Here is a 21,019-nt window from a genome sequence, read left to right as displayed (position 1 = left end):
GATATTGTAAATTTTAAATTAGGTTGAAAAATGAAAAGACAATGTATTTTAGTTAGTGTTATATATGATTGCTGAAAAAAGTAGTTTATAGAAAGGAGATTAAAAAAAATAAACGCAAAGAACTAAACACCCTTGCTCATAATATATGCAGAAAGTAACAAACCTGTGAAAATGTGAACTCAATTGGTTGATGAAGTTGCGAGAGAATATTTAGTCAGGAAGTTACTTCTTTCTTAAAAATAGCTACGTTTCTTCAGAGGGAGCTGTTTCTCACAATGATTTATTTCATAAACAGCTCTCAATTGCTCGAAACCTAGTAAGTTGGTATGCTAATATTTTTTTTTTAGTGTTTACCAGTTGTGTGCAGTGCCTTTACATAAGATATTTACTTCTTTTTTTTTCTACGCATGCGACGGCAACCTTCGTCGATTGCCGTCACACATTCTTTCGTCCAATATCTTTGGAATTTGGAGGGAACAACTGTTGAGTACTTTTGGACATAGCGTTTTACGGCTTCAAGCTTGATAGGATCAAGTTTGCTGTTGCCCCTAACACCCCGACAGTTGCTCTTCGCCATTTCCGCCCTCGTGAACGATTCCCGAACTAGAGCGAGGGCAAAATTTGGCTCCGAGCGGGAGTCACCCTTCAGTTCGCTGACCCTGCTCGGAGTCAACGGCAATGACGGTTGATCGATGGCAAATACTGACGGTGATAAGGGGGTCACAATCTCCTCAGGTGATGGGGACGTCACGGTTACCTCAACACATGATTGGGGCGTCCTGGTGACCTCACGTGAAGAAGAGGGTGACTTGGTGTCTTCACGTGATGGGGGCGGCGTCGCGGTTACCTCGGGTCGGACTGGTGGTGAAACATTACGAGGCTGGTCACCCGCAACACTCCCAAACTTGTCCGACCACAAATCTTGCACCTGCATGGCCATCTTCTTAAACAAAGGGGAGTCCAAGCACCTGTAGGCGCATGTCGGACTCGGTGGCAATGGATGCGTTTCCTGTGGAAAATTACAAATTTAAAATTACAAAATTGTGTCTCTTGTAGAGTGTTTGTCTCAGTCTCAAAAACAGAATTCGAGCCTTCGGCACAGATATAAAAAAAAAAAATCACATATTTACAAATAACTTACAGGGTTTACAGAAGGTAGTGGTGAAAGACTTCTCTTGAAATATTATTCCATGAAATGCTTTACTTTTGAGAAACATTAAAACAATTATCAATTCTCGTTGTCGAGAATTACGGATTTATTTTAAACACATGTCATGACACGGCGAAACGTGCAGAAAAAAACAGTGGGTTTTCCCCGTTATTTTCTCCCGACTCCAAAGACCAATTGAGCCTAATTTTTCACAGGTTTGTTATTTTTTATATCAGTTGTGATACACGAAGTGTGAGCCTTTGAACAATACTGTTTAGCGAAAGTGTCCAATGGCTTTAATACACAAAATTGTTTAGATGTGTTGTTCTTCTAAAAAGAAAGTGGTATTGTTGTGCTGAACGGATTATTTTTTAAAAGACAGGAGTACGAACGTTTGTTTTCTTCTTCATTTTAACTTAATTATTGTCCAAATGTGCAAATGTCCCAACGACAGTTATTATTAAAACGATGTGAGTTTGGACATTTTTTTTATATAAAACATTTTGTTAACAATACCGGAAAGTCTCAGAACAGGGTTATTATTAAATGAGTACAGACGTTCTTGTTTTCCATATTCACAAAATTATTGTGTAAATGTCCCACAACGACAATCATTATTAAAAAGATAGAGTTTGGACATTTTATAGCTTCAACAATACTCAAAAGTCTTTGAACGGGATTATTATTTAAAAGACAGAGTACTGACGTTCTTGCCACTAATTAAATAAAAGATGGGGTAGGCCTTATCCTGACGTTCTTTATCCGTTAAAAAAAATAATTGTCCAAGTGCAAATGTCCCAACGACAATACTCGAAAGTCTCAGAACGGGATTATTATTTTAAAGACGGAGTACGGACATCTTTACAATTTAAACAAAAGTATTTTCCAACTGCAAATGTTCCACAACGCCCATTATTTTGTTTTAAAGATGGGATTTCGGACATTCTCTATTTAAAACATTATGTAAGCAAAGTACATACTCCACTCCAACAATCTCCAAGTCTATAAAAGGGATCATCATGTAAAAGACGGAGTGGGCGTTCTTTTTTCCACTTTAACCAAATTGTTGTCCAACTGGCAAATGTCCCTCAACAACAATTATTATGAACAAAAAGATTGACAAAAGTTGGGACATTCTCTGTATAAAACATTTTGTTAACAAAACTCGAAAGTCTGAGAATGGGATAATTATTAAAAAGATGGATACCACGGCCACAATAAGGGAGAAACTAACTGCCATAATGCTGGAACTGTTGCCAGACCACAAAGGATTTTCTGTTCTTTGTGTGGTCGGCACATGTCAGTTGTGCTTTGTGTGGTCGGCAGAGGACTAAATGGACCATGTTTACACTACACTCAGAAACGTCCGCAAACGGGCACCACTGAAGACTTCTCTTCAGGTCATTATTTACGCATGAATGCTCCTCGTTAGTCCTCGTGCAACATGGTAAATGGGGTACTCCCCAACCCACTCGCTCCCGCTCGTTATCACACGTTATCGCTCGAACCCGCTTGAAATCGCCCGTTATTGTTACGAGTTTTGCCGAGTGACTCGCGTGTACCCGTTCCCCATTTTGATAACTGTAGTATTTTATGGAACGGTTTGTGATAACACCATGTAATGACTATCTCTAAATGAGTTGGGGTGGTTCTGAAAAGAATCATTGCTCGTCTTCTGGAGAAAGCTCATTCAGAGCGAGTCATTCCATGGTGTAACCGCAAACTTTTCCATGTTGCATTTCCACCATGCAAAGTTTCAAATCCTACTTACTTGCCGTGTCCTTTGTTGGGTGATTTTCTTGTGTCCTTTTCCCAAATTTTACTTTCCCAAAATTGTAACAATTTATGCCTTGTGGTTTCTTGTTTTAAATTTGTCTGTTATAACTGTTCATAATTAATTATAAACTAGATTAATAATCATAATATCTAACTGAACAATTTAATAATGAAAGCCTAGAGTTTACAATGCATTATTTTTGATAGCTAAAATTTCACTTTTTTTGTTGGTGGTTTTCTTTCCAGGACATGGTTCAACGGTTTCTGGTGATGTTGACTGGTCATTCCGATGACAGCCTTCGACTTCTCGCTGTCAGACTGGACTTTAACGAAATCTACAAAGCCAAAGAACCCATGCTCCGAAGCCCCATGGCTTACAATCGCACCAGGAAAGTCTTCTGAGTCCTCAATGCCATGGAAACAAAGTCTGAATACACCCAAGGACCCAGTTCTGTGAAAGTATACCCAAGTCTTGCTAACTAGCAAGACCTAAGCCACCCTTCGAAGCCCCATGGCTTACAATCGCACCAAGAAAGTCTTCTGAGTCCTCAACGCCATGGAAATAAATTCTGAATACACCCAAGGACCCAGTTCTGTGAAAGTATACCCAAGTCTTGCTAACTAGCAAGACCTAAGCCACCCTTCGAAGCCCCATGGCTTACAATCGCACCAAGAAAGTCTTCCGAGTCCTCAACGCCATGAAAAAGTCTTGCTAACTAGCAAGACCTAAGCCACCCTTCGAAGCCCCATGGCGTACAATCGCACCAAGAACGTCTTCTGAGTCCTCAACGCCATGAAAAAGTCTTGCTAACTAGCAAGACCTAAGCCACCCTTCGAAGCCCCATGGCTTAGAATCGCACCAAGAAAGTCTTCCGAGTCCTCAACGCCATGGAAATAAAGTCTGAATACACCCAAGGACCCAGTTCTGTGAAAGTATACCACAGTCTTGCGAACTAGCAAGACCTAAGCCACCCTTCGAAGCCCGATGGCTTACAATCGCACCAAGAAAGTTTTCTGATTTCACAAGGCCACAAAGCCCACACTGGGAAACAAATTCTAAATCCATCCTACGAAGCCCTATGGCTTACGACAACTAAGAAAGTTTTCCGATTCCACAAGGCCATGGAGCCCACATTAATTCACAAATTCTTCTCGTTCTGTGCAGCGCAATGGCTAAGTTAGTATACCATTACTTGTTAATAACAAAACCATGAGAGCCATCATGTGAAACCAGAAGGCTTAAAACTGAACCTACAAATTCTTCTGTGTTTATATTAATGAAGACCAAGAAATCTTCAATTTCATACAAGTGTTTTGATGCTTACCTTTGAAAGTAGGGTCCTTTATCATTGATTGATTGTATTATTGATTTTTCGGGCCAAATTAAAAGCACCCTGAAAAGCTCCCTGATCATTTTTTTTATTTTTTTTTTTTTTTATTATATATATATAGATCAAACTTGCTGGCAGTGTTTTTTGCAAGGAATTCAATGAAATTGGGGTCCAACAGCTTTTATATATTATGTTGTACAGTGTTCACTTTATCGATTTGGTTTACATCAACACTAATGTGTGAATGTGATAGGTACTGTAGACCTATGTAGTGCTCAGCCCTCGACTTCTGTGGGGGTATCCCTTTCTTTGTCAGTTTGGTGGTCAGGTTGCAGAAGTGGTTTATTTCCTTGCCCTCCACCTCCAGGACCCTAGTTCAAATCCTACCCGAGACACTAGGTGAATTGGGTTTTTAGTCCCTAGTACCTGACTGCCTGTGGGTTTTCTCTGGAATAATTCTCTGGGTTTTTCCTCCTACATCTAAAACTAAAACTTCCTGTATTGTATTTTTACATTGGGCTCTTGGCTAGATTAAATAGTGCTTACTTTTGGGTATCGCAAAAGAAATTTCTGATGTATAAATTGCCCCAAAAGTGACAAATTTTAATACTGTGTCCCTTTTTTCTGGATTGTCTTGATGAACTAGGGCCTAGCAGTGATTACAAATTGTTTGTTTTTCTTGAGTTCAGTACAGATTCCGAAAAGCTTTAGGTAGTACTGTGTAAATAAAAATAGCTTTTAAACTGAAATTCTTGTTTATAGCATATTCCTTTATTACATTTATTTACCATAGTTGCACATACTAAACCAATAAACAATGTCACCCTGTTTTTGTTAAAATAATATAAATAAAAAAAAAAAGAGTGACCTTTTACATTCCAGGTCATTTCTTGGCAGGCAAGATACTACAGTAGTCCAACTTGTCATAGTCTTGAAACAAGTTGTTCTTGTTTAGTTGGTAAAACCTCAATGGTAATGCAATAGGACCCATACACTCAAAGCTACACACATCTGTTAGCCGTGATCCCGCAGGGTGAGGTGGGGAAATCTGGAAGTTTTTCCAACAGCGCTCTCCACCATTCAATAGTCATGTGCGCGAAGAGGAGAAGTGGAACAGGGATCGCGATTGTTGAGAGATAATGAAGAGCAACGTCTTGCACCAAGACTACAGTAGTTATAATGTTTACAACATAAAGTAACAAAAATTCAATATACATGTACAATAATAAAACACGGATCTTATGAAAGTGCTGTTTCACACCCGAGATCCTTGTAATTGTGGGAGTGTCAAGGCCGAGCGGTTAAGAGCACCGAATTCAAACTCTGGTGTTTCTGATCAGCAGAGTGTGGGTTCGAATCCCCAGCCGTGACACTTGAGTCCTTAAGCAAGGCATATAACCATTGCTTCGTCCTTCGGATGGGACGTAAAGCCGTTGGTCCCATGTGTTGTGTAAACGCATGTAAAAGAACCCAGTGCACTTATCGAAAAGAGAAGGGGTTCGCCCCGGTGTTCCTGGCTGGATTGGCAGCATATTGCGCCACAGCACCTTGTAAACCATTACATGGTGCTTAAGGATTAGGTCATATATCTCAAAATTCGCCCCACTCCTTGCAGTAATAAAACCTGCCGCTTTGTATCCTTTGGCAAAAGGCGCGTTATAAATACGGTTATTATTATTTTATTATTTAGTAATAGATTAGATGGCACCATGCACCGGTAGAGTGCAGCCAGTGCATAAACTTTATTGGAAAAAAAAACATGATAGCATGAATACATATCGGACTTAAACTCAAGTCTAGCAACAGTTTACCATGCCTGCTTAATTTTGTCACATGCATTCGCCTTGGAGGCAATCTGGAGTCAGATGTCCATCCATTCAGGATGTAGAACTTGCCTTTCTGTACTTCACATGTAAATGTTTGGTGAGAGTTGGTGTAGTTTTCGTCGCCATGAAGACGATCTGCTCCAGGACATCATCCTTCAGACAGAATGTCCTCTTGATCTAAAAACACAATTATTTAAATACAAACAAATATTTATTTAAACCCCGTGCAAAATTAATCAAATGAAAAAACACAATTCATCAGCTCAGTGCTACAAGGTCGTTAATTGCAATTTCATATGCGTCAAGGCTCGCCCTTAACACTAGCCCGGCGTACATTGTCTAGTAAAAACTGCTTCGGGCTCGTAAAACACCCTGTTGGTTACTGTGTAACCTACTTGTTTCAAATGCTCATAAACTTCTTCCATTTAGATGTGAACAAGACTTGTTTTACATTTGTTAATTTATTTTTGTGTTTTTTGATTGCTACCATTAATGCATCAGAAAGATACAATTATGACAAAACATGTTTAAAATCGGGGCTACTTAAACTTCCCGGTCATAACCGAGATTGTATAGCCCGGTTGGCTACTAAGCAACAAGTATAAGAGCAAGGCCTGTTCGTAATTATCAAAAGTGTGTTTCATGAAAACTTAGTCAAAATTTGAAAAACTAAATCAATATCCACAAGTTCGGGCCTAATGTTGTTTCGTAGAAACTCAATGTCTCTTTTTGCCACCAAACAATTACTTTGGAGGCCACTCCATAGTCCATTAACCAGCAGCTCCAAAATACAAAATATGCAAAAGCAATTTATAGAAACCACAAACTGCACTATTAATAATAGCGCCCAGAGCCAACAAATTATGTCATGGCTTCTGGAGGATTTGACAAAGTCGATTATTTACCTCGGTTGTTTCCGGCTCATTGGCAAAGCTCATTCTACAGAGAAACTTTGTCGCAAATGTAACTGACGTCCCATCAACCTCTCCTTCTTCCAAATCTACAAGGCCTGAACAAAATTAAAGGGTACAAATCGGAAGTTTAAAGTCACTTCATCTCTCACATATTTTGTTTAACAATCACCTGCTAAAGAAATTGTTTCCTTGCACAGAGCTTGGACACAGAACTTGGGTCCGGTGAACTAGACAACTAGACGCTTGGCCTAGTAATGCCACGAATAGCAAAAGTAAAACAGAGTTATGTCCTCAAAGTGTTGTACTAGGCTCACCAATATTCTGTGCACAGATGTAAGCAACCTCCTTAGTCCCTGGCTTGATACGAATGAAACCACTCTCTCTATGAAGAGCCTTACTGGACTTGCTATCCCATGCTTCAGAGCTACAAAGAAAAATAAGATCATTTCTTAGTCATACTCTCATTCAAATATTTGTATGCCAGAGAAGTCATAAGCGTACAGCGAAACATAGAAACACAAAGCAGAAATGAGATTCAGGTCTTCAGACTAAGATTTTTACAAGCAGAACCGTCGTATTAGTGTTGTTTTACCGTTTTAAGCAACATTTATTTTAGTGATAACTTAAATGATCACGTGGACACGTTTATTGTTTCTTTGTTTTGTGCAAATGGCGACCCCCAAAAAACATTAGCTCCCTCACAATAGCTCCCTCAAGAGTTCTCTTTCCCATTCTGTGCGACCTTTTTCTTTTATTCGTTTTACAACTATTTTTCTGATTCTGAGTCTCTAATCTTGCGTTGAGTTTTGCTCCAGTTGCAGCTTCTATTAACAAAACCAGATCAAAATCAAGATCACAAAAAAAAGGTCTTTAACCTTGTCTCCCACAAGTTTAATTTTGTTAAACTATATCTTATATAGCACATTTTACGATGAGCTTTACATAAGAACCCTGCAGTTGATTTCAAGAAACGCTAGGATTAATCCTATCTCGGGTAAGGACAAGCTCGTCCCAACTTTGGATGGGATCAATGCGTCCTTATGTCTTTAAATATGAATCATAACTTGTCCTATACATGTAAGTCCTAAGATTAATCCTAAGTTAGGAAGGGTTTGGTGAAATCAATGGCTGGTCATCTGGCCCAAAACATTCCTGTAATCTTTCTAAGCTAGCCCGAGCTGCCGTGCAAACACAATATCAACATCTACCATCGCAGGTACCCATTTATACTCATGGGTGAGCCCCTGTTCCCAATGATTCAAGCTTGCTCTATGGTATTGAGGTAGCTACTGTCACACATGGAGCACCGTACTTTCGTGACCTGTGACCCGAGTGTCGTAATAAACCACACCCTTGATTCCCGACATGATCTTCCGTTGTCAGTCTATTACAGCTACCTCTTCCCTTGGACTCCCGTCATACCAGGGCTACCTCTTCACCCACACCCCCTAGCTTGACTCACAAGAAATTTAGCATCGGCTGGCCAACATGTGAGACGTCCAATGTCTCCCTGTACGTGAAGGGTCCGATGGTTGGGAACTCTCCATTGGCTTCAAATGAATCCCAGTGCCCAAGGAGCCAAGTCAAAGGTTGGATTGCTTCATGTACAGCCGCCATGATGGTTCGGAACCTGTGCAAAGTGTAAATGGAATGAATTAAGATTGTGAGTATTATTGTAATACTAATCCCCCACCTTAGTGGTTGTCTGTTTTTCTCTTGCAAAATATTTCATTTCATTTTTTTTATACACTAATGTAATCAGCGGTATTGGTGAGGAATCCTCTGATGGTATAGTGATCGGATATTACTGTCTTTGACAATATTACCCCTGCCTACTAAAACACTAGCCATCAAACAATGTCTTATGACTCAAGTAAACCAAGTAACTGGGGCGCTGTACTCCTTTTTTTCTCGAAATTTTGACATCTGTCGTACTAGCTAGTACGACAGAGAATATCAATGAAATTTTGACATTCTATGCCGTACTAGCTAGTACGACAGAGAATGTCAAAATTTTGAAAAAAGGAGTACAGCGCCCCAGTTACTAGGTCTATGACTCAAGTGAATCTATAATAAAAAAGAGACAATCAATTTCCGAGACAGGGTATAAGATTTAGTTACTTTTAGGGGGAAAAACATGTCTAAAATTGCCCTGTGGTGGTTACAGTTTTTACACTAAAAACTGTGACTGAGTTACTAAAAAACTGTGTAACCTACCAATTAGAGTGCTCATAAATATTTCCCCTATTTAAAATTTCAATGTCTGTGAATTTGTCTGCCTGAACACACAATAATTAATTACCAATTCCAATAGGAGTCTAGGAATTGAATTGTTATTAATTGGATTATTCCTAGCCCCTGTCATTTGTTTTGGTGGAGACTAGCCCGTTTGAAACTTGCCCGCGCAAGTTCAAAAGTTAAACCTCGCATCAATAGCGCAACTTTGAAACTTGCGCGGGTTTTCACTTTGCGCTCAACAGAAACAATTCCATCCACCCAGCCAGGTTACCAAACATCCAAGCACTCCCACAGCATATGGCTCTCTCGTTTTATATAGCAATACTCTGCCGTCACAATTTGACAATGAAATTGGTGAAAAACACAAATACTGTTTGGAAAAAAACAAGTAAATGGCGGTATCGGTTATCATCCTTTTCCTGTCCCCGCCCACTTTTTTGTCAAACAAAAATAGCGTCCCCCGAAACGAACGTTTTTTTCTTCAGATCCCCATCTATCTACCCTTGAGCCTTGCTCACACCCAACCGGCATAGCTCTCCAGTATAAGGGTTAGTAAACATTAAAATAGTAGTACTTGTAGAGTATGCCGAATAAATATGAGAACAACTTGTTTATTAAAGCAAATTTAGGGCCACTCACTTTGTTTACGCGTCAGCTTGTTTTCTGAATGAAACACACGAGCGGATTCGATATCACCGATGAGTCAGTCGAGCGCCCTCTGTAGTTCGATCTTGTCCACAAAAAACTCCTAAAACTTTATTGAAGTTTATGGAGCGAACATCAAAGGGTGTGCTAGAAACTTGTACCAGAGAGAGCTTGAAACGGAAAAAGTCGCAATTTACAATGATATTCAATCGAATTCAATCATTTTCTATTCATAAAAAGTCCCTGTTCTATCTTTTATGTTTTTCAACTGGCCTATTTGAGTTCTGAGTTGGTAGAGGGCGCACTTGTGTACCGCCATAAAGTGGTCGGCTTATTGCATGGCACGATTGGTCTTTAGCTGTCAACTTGAGATGGAGGTACTACACAAATTTGTCAAAAAGATAAACAACCCTTATTGTGTTTTTTTTTTCTCAGTGTTTGTAAACTTAGACAAAATCCGCAGATGTGCGAAACCGATTGGGTAGGAAGCATACTGGTGCACCAAAAACAAAAAAAATTATAATAATGGGGACATGCTTTGGAGACTACTAATGCATAAGTTATTACAGGCAACTACATTCGGGCAATATTCAAGTAGAAAACTCATTCAGAAACTATAATCACATAAATTGGGGGGATTTTAATAGCACCATTAGAAAACAATTCTTGGTGGGGGAGAATTGATCAAATTTTAAAAGAAAATGCTGTTGTTTCATCGGTTGTCTCTTTTGTGAGTCTCGCTGGAATACACTATCTTATGGTTGTTGTCATAAAATGTTGCTGTCGATTTGTTGTTTGTTGGTGGTGTGGTTTTCTTTTAACTACCAGTGTTGTGCACATAGATGCTGAACAGGCTTCGATGAGAACCCACATAGATGTAGATATCAACAAAGTCTTTTCGGCATTGTAGTTTTTACACTAAATCCTATTGGATGTTTTAATGGACCCTTTCTGCTTGTAGTTCAAAGCTAAAGTCTGTAACCAGATTATTGTAAACAAAAACAATAGTAATACTTTGGTAAACACTGCAATAATATTTGAAACATTACCATTTTGAGTATGATGTCTCTATACACTACTCATCTGCATGGAAGTGTAGAGTTTTACTTATAGAAATTAGAAACTTTTAAAATCTATCTTGCAAGGTTGTTTTCTCTTCTGAGGGCATACCACCAAACCAATGTTTTTTTTTGTTTTTTTTTTTTTAACAAACAAAAATGGCTCATTTTTTTCCTGGTGTGCCTTACTTGTTCCATTTGTTTTTTCGGGGATAGGAGGAGGGAGGGGGTGGGTATTCAGCACATTTTATTTTTCCAAGTGAAATCTTATGTTTAAAACTTATAATCGATTCGAACATAAAGATAGCGATCAAAACATCTTTTGGGTAAAAAATATCACAGGGTGGTGTGTATTTGTTTTTATATCAACGTGGTATTTTTTTTTATTGACGCTTATGATTCCTTTGTTACATGACTTTCTCATCGAGGCATTTCGCAATCAAAAAATAATTTCCCATGGAAATAAAATAACGTAATCGGGCTTCTAGATCTTTCGATGTTTGACAAGTTAAAAAGTAATTTATTTACGAATATTAAACAAAGAAAGGAAAATAGTTCCGTCAATGGGATTTCCATGATGTCATCAACTCTATTTTTAGACGCTCTCGGTCACCCTAACTTTGTCATTAATTATCTCATTGTTTTACTTCGTCTCAAAAATTGTATTTAATTTAAAGTCCAAGACCAGTTTCTGGGGTTGTTTTCTCCCATTTTAACTACCGCAAGATCTTCACTATCCCCACCGTAAAAACAAAACACATTAGCGCCACTATCAACACAACCACCATCATTTTTTTTTTATCTCATAGCTTCTTCATGAGCAGCGTAAACAAAACTGGTGGACATTTTTGGGTTTTACTAAAGCTTTTTATGGCTAATGATAAACACTAAATCGAGGGCACACGAACACGAAAGCGTGAATTTGACAGTATATTTTCTGAAATTGAATTGATTTTCCTTAAAATCATGACCAGGGACACCATTTTTTTGATAATTAGATTGTTTGCAGCACAATCAGTGTTTCTGGCTTGATGCCCAATAGAGAAAAATGATGTGATTGCAGTTTTATTGGGTAGCATTTCTACCACTTCGTTCCCCCTTCTGTTTTCACCGGTCGGAAATTGTTCCTTTTTTGCCACCCCTGTCCTAAGTGCGGTTGTATCCCCTTCTCCCCATCCCCTAACAAAAAAGAAGCATCCTCCTTTACCATGTCTGTGGTTTTTAATTAACACTAATTAAGAGGTTTTAGACGTTGCGAAATTTCTTTCTACACCAGGAAAATCCCAAAAGGGGTTGCGAAACCAATGTTTACGTCCAGTTCATCAATCGATTGCAAAAAGTAGTCCCGTCTGGTTTTTCCAAGATGTCGCAATCTACTGCCACCCTGATGGAGTTCCCCGATTCTTTTTATAGCACTTACGTCACTGGACCAACACCCACTCCTCCCCCATGTCCATCTTCCATCATCCAATAATTGACCATCTTCCAATTTTGACAAAAAAATGCTATCAACCATGTCGCAGGAAACTAAAACTTAGCTAGCAATCCATGCAGCCCTGTCACCGATTGCTCAAGTCCGTTTCCATCCCTTCCCCAAAAAAACAAAACAAAAACCTAAAAACCACATTTACGGAAGAGTTATAATCATTTCCAAAATTGCCTACCTCAAATTCCATTGAATAAACCAAACTTGCCCAGAAATTTCGTCATTCGTTCAGCGTCAAACTCTTTTCATGGTCACAAAGGTAGTAAACAAGATGGCGTGCGTGAGAAATATTTTTTACCTGTTATTTCGTCCACAAAAGGGAGCAAGCAGATTATGCAAAACGACTATCTGTGTTTTCGCTCTTTTTGTAATTGTGTTTTTTTTTTCTCAGTGTTTGTAACCTTAGACAAAATCCGCAGATGTGCGAAACCGATTGGGTAGGAAGCATACTGGTGCACCAAAAACAAAAAAAATTATAATAATGGGGACATGCTTTGGAGACTACTAATGCATAAGTTATTACAGGCAACTACATTCGGGCAATATTCAAGTAGAAAACTCATTCAGAAACTATAATCACATAAATTGGGGGGATTTTAATAGCACCATTAGAAAACAATTCTTGGTGGGGGAGAATTGATCAAATTTTAAAAGAAAATGCTGTTGTTTCATCGGTTGTCTCTTTTGTGAGTCTCGCTGGAATACACTATCTTATGGTTGTTGTCATAAAATGTTGCTGTCGATTTGTTGTTTGTTGGTGGTGTGGTTTTCTTTTAACTACCAGTGTTGTGCACATAGATGCTGAACAGGCTTCGATGAGAACCCACATAGATGTAGATATCAACAAAGTCTTTTCGGCATTGTAGTTTTTACACTAAATCCTATTGGATGTTTTAATGGACCCTTTCTGCTTGTAGTTCAAAGCTAAAGTCTGTAACCAGATTATTGTAAACAAAAACAATAGTAATACTTTGGTAAACACTGCAATAATATTTGAAACATTACCATTTTGAGTATGATGTCTCTATACACTACTCATCTGCATGGAAGTGTAGAGTTTTACTTATAGAAATTAGAAACTTTTAAAATCTATCTTGCAAGGTTGTTTTCTCTTCTGAGGGCATACCACCAAACCAATGTTTTTTTTTTTTTTTTTTTTTTTTAACAAACAAAAATGGCTCATTTTTTTCCTGGTGTGCCTTACTTGTTCCATTTGTTTTTTCGGGGATAGGAGGAGGGAGGGGGTGGGTATTCAGCACATTTTATTTTTCCAAGTGAAATCTTATGTTTAAAACTTATAATCGATTCGAACATAAAGATAGCGATCAAAACATCTTTTGGGTAAAAAATACCACAGGGTGGTGTGTATTTGTTTTTATATCAACGTGGTATTTTTTTTTATTGACGCTTATGATTCCTTTGTTACATGACTTTCTCATCGAGGCATTTCGCAATCAAAAAATAATTTCCCATGGAAATAAAATAACGTAATCGGGCTTCTAGATCTTTCGATGTTTGACAAGTTAAAAAGTAATTTATTTACGAATATTAAACAAAGAAAGGAAAATAGTTCCGTCAATGGGATTTCCATGATGTCATCAACTCTATTTTTAGACGCTCTCGGTCACCCTAACTTTGTCATTAATTATCTCATTGTTTTACTTCGTCTCAAAAATTGTATTTAATTTAAAGTCCAAGACCAGTTTCTGGGGTTGTTTTCTCCCATTTTAACTACCGCAAGATCTTCACTATCCCCACCGTAAAAACAAAACACATTAGCGCCACTATCAACACAACCACCATCATTTTTTTTTTATCTCATAGCTTCTTCATGAGCAGCGTAAACAAAACTGGTGGACATTTTTGGGTTTTACTAAAGCTTTTTATGGCTAATGATAAACACTAAATCGAGGGCACACGAACACGAAAGCGTGAATTTGACAGTATATTTTCTGAAATTGAATTGATTTTCCTTAAAATCATGACCAGGGACACCATTTTTTTGATAATTAGATTGTTTGCAGCACAATCAGTGTTTCTGGCTTGATGCCCAATAGAGAAAAATGATGTGATTGCAGTTTTATTGGGTAGCATTTCTACCACTTCGTTCCCCCTTCTGTTTTCACCGGTCGGAAATTGTTCCTTTTTTGCCACCCCTGTCCTAAGTGCGGTTGTATCCCCTTCTCCCCATCCCCTAACAAAAAAGAAGCATCCTCCTTTACCATGTCTGTGGTTTTTAATTAACACTAATTAAGAGGTTTTAGACGTTGCGAAATTTCTTTCTACACCAGGAAAATCCCAAAAGGGGTTGCGAAACCAATGTTTACGTCCAGTTCATCAATCGATTGCAAAAAGTAGTCCCGTCTGGTTTTTCCAAGATGTCGCAATCTACTGCCACCCTGATGGAGTTCCCCGATTCTTTTTATAGCACTTACGTCACTGGACCAACACCCACTCCTCCCCCATGTCCATCTTCCATCATCCAATAATTGACCATCTTCCAATTTTGACAAAAAAATGCTATCAACCATGTCGCAGGAAACTAAAACTTAGCTAGCAATCCATGCAGCCCTGTCACCGATTGCTCAAGTCCGTTTCCATCCCTTCCCCAAAAAAACAAAACAAAAACCTAAAAACCACATTTACGGAAGAGTTATAATCATTTCCAAAATTGCCTACCTCAAATTCCATTGAATAAACCAAACTTGCCCAGAAATTTCGTCATTCGTTCAGCGTCAAACTCTTTTCATGGTCACAAAGGTAGTAAACAAGATGGCGTGCGTGAGAAATATTTTTTACCTGTTATTTCGTCCACAAAAGGGAGCAAGCAGATTATGCAAAACGACTATCTGTGTTTTCGCTCTTTTTGTAATTGTGTTTTGACCTATACGACGTACGTTATTAACACCGGATGCACACTTTACAACAGGGTTTATTTGTCTGGTATTTCTTCCAAAAATCGTCAATCATTTATTATTTTTTACTAAAGGAAGAAAGCAAACAATTTCAATGTCTAAACAGCAAAAACCTGCCTGGTAAAAAAATTTTGCTTTAAAACAAAAACGACAACAGTGGCCATGTTTTTTGCATTCATCATTACATACTATCATAATATGACCCTACTTCATGAATATTCATAACTCATACCCCCAAAACCATTATTAATAATCAAATTATCATAATTGTCACCTTGCGATTGGTTGATCGGGTCTACGTCACTAAATCCCAGCCGCACCCTAAATGCTGGTGTTCTAAAGCTGTACCGACGCCTAGCCCAACCACCGAAAACACCATAACCAACACAATTGTCTTCAAAATTGCTTTTCAACTACAAGCCAGTACCCATTCTTCAATTGAGATGAGTTTTGAAGACATTTTTATTCGGCTTATAGTTTTATGACAGCTTTATCACCCGTCAAAATTCAACCAGACTTCATTTTGCGGACAAAGAGATATGCAGTATAGTATGCTACACACCACTCTAGCATCGATGACATTTGAACCGTTATTAGAGTTTAGACTTAGTGACCCGGGCCCACCGTCAGTACACTACATGCAAGCTTGCATTAAAATTATGGACAACTGAGAACTTCATGCAGTGGTAGGCATATCATAACTGCACAACATTCAATTTCATAACAAAGAGTCGTAAACGGTACTTTTTTGCTGTTGTTCCTACACACGGAAATATTGTGTCACCAGAGTGAAAACGCGTCCGCTCGCACTGCCGTTGTGTTGCAGACATCGCTCAGACAGTTTGTAAACTACACACAAAGCGGACATCATAAGCTCATTATAAAGGCGTAGCTATGGGTTTTGTTCACCAATAAAACTAGACATCCGTACCCTAAAGATGACTTCTGACAACCAGCAAGAATCGTCCTACGATCTAGGGTTCGACGATGTGGCGCTTTCCCGTCCAAAACACCCGTATTCCCGTGGCATATCTGGTTTGTACGATCGACGGATGTTCGAGATATCGGAGAAAGACAAACCCGTCCAAGGTAATTACAATATAAACGTTTTTATGTCTGCATTCGCTATCAAACATTGAAAGTTATAGTGGCCTTGGATGTTCCACTAGAGAACAAACACCAATCCACCCGTTAAAATGTACAAAATCTACAACAAATCTAACATGCCTTGCTTGCACTCTAAAATCAAACCAGAACAAAAATTATAATTTGAGTGATTTACAAAACCAAAAAGCGTTCCCAATATCTATGGGACAAACAGTACTTTACACATTTACGTTAACTGGAAACATTTGATTGCCGTGGATTGTTAAAAATAAATGCTGTCAAAATAAAGCAGAATGCATCATGATGTGTTTGAGAAAATTAGAAAGTGCATCCTAGTTGGTTTGTAGGGCTTGTTTGCAGTTATGCGAGGGAAGCAATTTGTATAATAACCATCGGTTTTGTCTTTGCCGCAAGCATGAGCAAACTGTGCAGTAATATCAGTACGCAACAGGTTAATCCGGTCATGAGGTAATTCAGCACACACCTTAGTTATGCTGTTTGACTCTCGTTTGTTTGACACCAGTAACTAGTATCCTAGTTGCCAATATGATACGGCAGATGTTAAAATAGAGCAATAAAAGCCCAATAAGACAGACTCTAGGGATAAGTCTTCCTGCACCTTCTGCGGTGTACGTTTTCTCAAAAACAAACAAGAAAACAACGAAGTTTGTGCTCTTAGAAAAGTATGCACTTCAAAAGCAAACACAAATGTGATGAGCACCCAATATTAAAGTGTGCCACTTCTTTGAAGTGTGAGCTCAAAGAAAAGTATGTTCCAAAGTCATACCCCCCAAAATGATCATCATTCAATACAAAGTTGCAAAAAAATATATAAAAAAATCACTGATAATCTAGTTCTTTGTGGTTCATTCTTTGTTCGTTCTCACCACTGCAGGGTTTCCTTCTTCAATAACTCAAGACCAATGGGTTGGACTACGGTTTCAACGGCAACATAAAGACGGTAGACTGACTAGCAACCTCTTCAACCCTTCACACGTGGAAAGTCAGACATCGCACACCACCAGCACAACCTGATCCTTGACCTATGAACTGAAACATTATGGGAACATTCAAGAGTAATTTCGGACATGTTTTTATTTAACCAAGAACTGTCCAACTTGCGTGCAGAACTTAAGCATAAAACTTTCTCTGAAAATGTTAGTCGACTAGTTATTATATTTATGCCAAAAGATTTCTCAAATCAGAGTGATTCGGGTAGATTTTCGGTTATAACCCATCACACAATTTGCCTTACAGACAAAAGAAAGACGCGGGAACCATACGACTTTTTACTCCACATGATATTAAACCAAGTTGACAGTGCAGGACCATACACGCGTCGGGCACGTGCCGCCATGATGCAGCTGTGGACGGCCGGCGTCTAAAGCCTCGCCCATGGGGTCATTTTATCGGTCATTTACTCGAATTGAACTGGAAATTGTCATGTCAACCACTGCTGAAAGTCATGTAAACAACATTTTGTGTACAGTAACTGAAACGTGAGAGCGAGACCTATATTATTGAGTTTCCATTTTTTTAACTCTATTTTTCGAGAACCACGTGGTGAATCACGAGGGTACCTTTTAAAATGGCGGGTTACATAACACAATATTTTTGGCCAGAATCTATTCCAAATGCAGCTAAAACAGGGACCCTTGTACTTGATACTAAGTTGGAGCCACCTCAGTTACTTGATACTGAATACTTGTCCTTGAAATTACCTACTTCTTGCTACCCACACGTTGTACTGTTTTGTTACACAAACGGTTGTCATGGTTTTGTTTGGTTTTGTATTTTTGTATATCACTTGAATTATGTTTGTGGTTATATACATTATTCATGTATTTAGGTTAATATTTTTGCTTTTAGGGGCAAAAAAGTCCAAGATATACTCCGGGTCCATGCTAAAGTTGTTTGGCTAGTTATTGCGGTATTTTCACCCGAAACCCCACTCTGCAGCAGGCGCATATTCTTTACTTATTGGAGTAAATTGATCATCGTAGAACAAACAGTTATACTGAGCATGCTCTGTAAATGCTATTGGCAAAATGGAGATCTGGCAAAATTGCCGATTTTAGACGTTTCATGGAAATTTCTCCTTAAAAAACTGCTGTTTTTTGCACTTTGGACACCAGAGCATGGTAAAGTATTACAGTTTTAATGTTTGTCGTACTAACTAAAGGCAAATTTAAGTAACATTTATTCTCAAAATGTGTTAATTTCAGGGAAAACATTTCTTGGACCGTCTAAATTTCCTGTTGGAAACTGAACATTAATTTCATTCGCGCAGCGCAATAACAGTACTAATTGCGGTTTTGTGCTGAGCTTCAAGTTCATGTGTCATGTCTCAGTTGTTATTTGTGCACATGCATCATCAAAACCCCAAATATCTGACCAGCTTTGTATAAAGATTTGTCGCATTGTAATGTTTGTATTTTGTGGACAAGATTGTTCTGTGGAAAAATATACAAATTTGATCACGGTTGGATTTCACGAGGTCAAGAATTGCACTAGCAAAAACTGCACTGCTTAAAATGAGTGTACATTTTTTCTTCTTCACATGAATCGATAATTAAAAATGGTACCTAATGTTTAAATTATGCACATTGGAGATGTGGGTACTAGTATCGAAAGTGGCCACTGCTATTTTCATCTGAACATAAAATATCTTCAAAAATATCACACACAAAAATTGAACATTTTCCCCAAACATACACATGGTCACACATGAGGTCACTGTCACTAAAATATTCATTGAACATAATATATGTTATTGTAAATATTAATATTTAGAACACTGGAGAATACTTTGTAACATTCCAATTGTGAATAACCAAATAAAATATAGTGTATAAATCTCAATGTATTCTTCAAAAAATTTGAGAATAAAAAATCTTTGATACAAATGTTAATTTAAAGTGTGTGTGTGTGTTTTCTTTTTAAGACATATGTAGTGCATGTTACATTTTAATTATTGGGGGGGGGGGTATTTTGAAGTTAATTATCAAAATAGTAATCTTTGTTTCCCAACTTGACAGTCCTGAAGTTTTACAGAGGGCAATTTGGTTTTACAGGTGACACTGGGAACAAAAACCTAATTAATGTTTTTGTATAACAAGTTCAAGCAACCGCACCCAACAAATAAAGAGTGGTTTTAAGTTAGGTCAAATATAAAACCGAAGCAATCTATACACATGCTTTTAATTTCCTTTGAAATGTTAACAACCTATATTTATTTCGTGTGCCAAAATTGATTGATTTAAAAAAAAAAAAAAAAAATAAAATAAAATTCACACCAACAACATCTTCGCTAAGCATGATCTAGTTTTAAGGTTCATGTTCCACCAGACATATCTGGAAGGCAGCCATATAAATCCCAACTCATGCATGTCCCAAGTCATGTATTAATGCCTGTGGGATATACCATCTATAGAGCAATGGCACACCAAGGTCATTTGATCATTGTTGGGTAGTACAGCTTCTACGTATGTGTACGAGGTCAATGTCATAACACTGGAGCACACTGCAATGTTTACATTTATAGGGATCACCATGAAAACTCGCATTCTAATTAAAAGGGTTCTTAAAAAAAAAACGTTTAAAAACATCACAGCCCAATATTTAGTTTCATCATCTCATTACTGTTGGGGTTGTGCAGATTCTTTACAAAGGTCATACACTGAAGCACACTGCAATATTTGTATTTAAGGGATCATCATTAAAACTCGCATAAAAACACATTAACCCAGGATTTAATTCCGGAATCTATTGTTATTCCAATGAGGACTGAAATTGTGTTGTACAGTGTACCAACAAATATTTAGCAAAGGATTTCTGTCATTAAAAACTGCAATTGTTGATAGAAAGTACAGTTACAGGCCTATGTACTGCAGTAAGGGATCACCTTATAAAACCCAGGTATATGCAGGGTTGCTTTGTAACATTTATTTTGGGATCTACATCTACACTGGTTCTCGTCAACGCCTTCCAGCAACTAAACAAGGGATTACATTACAAATTATAGTTTGGGATCCTTTTAATCATGACAATTTTGTTTGACATTTTTGTTTTCTTGACCCATCATTATATTATATCACTCCATGAACAACAAGTATTGTTTAGGATCGTGTTTAATTAAACACAATGTAAAAACTAAAGATAATAAAGATTATTTTACAAACGTGACACTGTACACTGTTACAACAACAAGTGGCTATTCTCCGGCAGTTATTTTTTTAATTTTTTGTTTTATTATTTATTGTTTTGATTTGTGTTTGTTTGAATCTAGTTTCTATAGTGTTTTTATTAGCAATATTAAATCCTTGACTAAGCCAAGGTTGATTTAACATCCAAGTGTGCCTGACGACATGTATATTTTTTTATATAAAAACAATTAGTATGATAAACCGTTTATTGAAGGATCTGAACTGAAGTTATTGCACTTACTGTGCCCCCCCCTCTCCACCTAATTTCTATGGAGGTAGCGCGGGCACCCTGTTACCATAGTTACCGGGTGAGAGTTCACTATTTCATGTACAGCTGCATCAGGCCTAGTACATGAATACTGTGATCA

General features: G+C 38.0%; 2 protein-coding genes and 1 long non-coding RNA gene across 6 annotated transcripts in view; 2 read left to right on the top strand and 1 right to left on the bottom strand.

Moving 5' to 3' along the window:
- The window catches only part of LOC117298372 (gamma-tubulin complex component 3 homolog), a 28,888-nt gene extending 23,264 nt beyond the window's left edge, over positions 1-5,624 (top strand). For both annotated transcript variants that reach the window (XM_033781600.1, XM_033781599.1), the window contains exon 25: positions 3,173-5,624. In XM_033781600.1, coding sequence (XP_033637491.1) covers positions 3,173-3,328 — 156 coding nt within the window. In that variant the 3' untranslated portion in view covers positions 3,329-5,624. The remainder of the gene's footprint in view (positions 1-3,172) is intronic.
- On the bottom strand, positions 333-15,119 carry LOC117298373. 3 transcript variants are annotated; one of them, XM_033781602.1, is made up of 7 exons: positions 15,104-15,119; positions 9,875-10,050; positions 8,460-8,627; positions 7,312-7,421; positions 6,989-7,092; positions 6,153-6,260; positions 333-1,009 (listed from the first exon to the last, which is right to left on the bottom strand). In XM_033781602.1, exons 3-7 carry the CDS (start codon positions 8,612-8,614, stop codon positions 386-388), a joined length of 1,101 nt encoding a protein of 366 aa, XP_033637493.1. In that variant the 5' UTR covers positions 8,615-8,627; positions 9,875-10,050; positions 15,104-15,119; the 3' UTR covers positions 333-385. The 3 variants fall into 3 exon arrangements, with proteins under 3 accessions (XP_033637493.1, XP_033637492.1, XP_033637494.1); XM_033781601.1 differs by lacking the exon at positions 15,104-15,119 and adding an exon at positions 12,603-12,785; XM_033781603.1 differs by lacking the exons at positions 9,875-10,050; positions 15,104-15,119 and adding an exon at positions 12,603-12,786.
- A 533-nt stretch (positions 15,120-15,652) lies between these two features.
- Positions 15,653-19,358, top strand: LOC117298819. The gene is made up of 2 exons (XR_004520001.1): positions 15,653-16,428; positions 17,342-19,358. It is a non-coding gene; the product is annotated as an uncharacterized LOC117298819 (long non-coding RNA).
- Positions 19,359-21,019: the final 1,661 nt, after the last annotated feature.

Source organism: Asterias rubens, chromosome 13 (assembly GCF_902459465.1).
Source record: "Asterias rubens chromosome 13, eAstRub1.3, whole genome shotgun sequence".
Lineage (NCBI taxonomy): Eukaryota > Metazoa > Echinodermata > Asteroidea > Forcipulatida > Asteriidae > Asterias > Asterias rubens.
Note: the sequence above shows the minus strand (reverse complement) of the source record. Positions and strands in the feature narration are given on the sequence as shown.

Coding starts and splice junctions, on each gene's coding strand:
- LOC117298373 (XM_033781602.1), bottom strand. CDS start 8,614: ATGGCGGCTGTACATGAAGCAATCCAACCTTTGACTTGGCTCCTTGGG. Junction 7,422..8,459: donor CAGCCGATGCTAAATTTCTT/GTGAGTCAAGCT, acceptor TTTTCTTTGTAG/CTCTGAAGCATGGGATAGCA. Junction 7,093..7,311: donor CATCTGTGCACAGAATATTG/GTGAGCCTAGTA, acceptor AATTTTGTTCAG/GCCTTGTAGATTTGGAAGAA.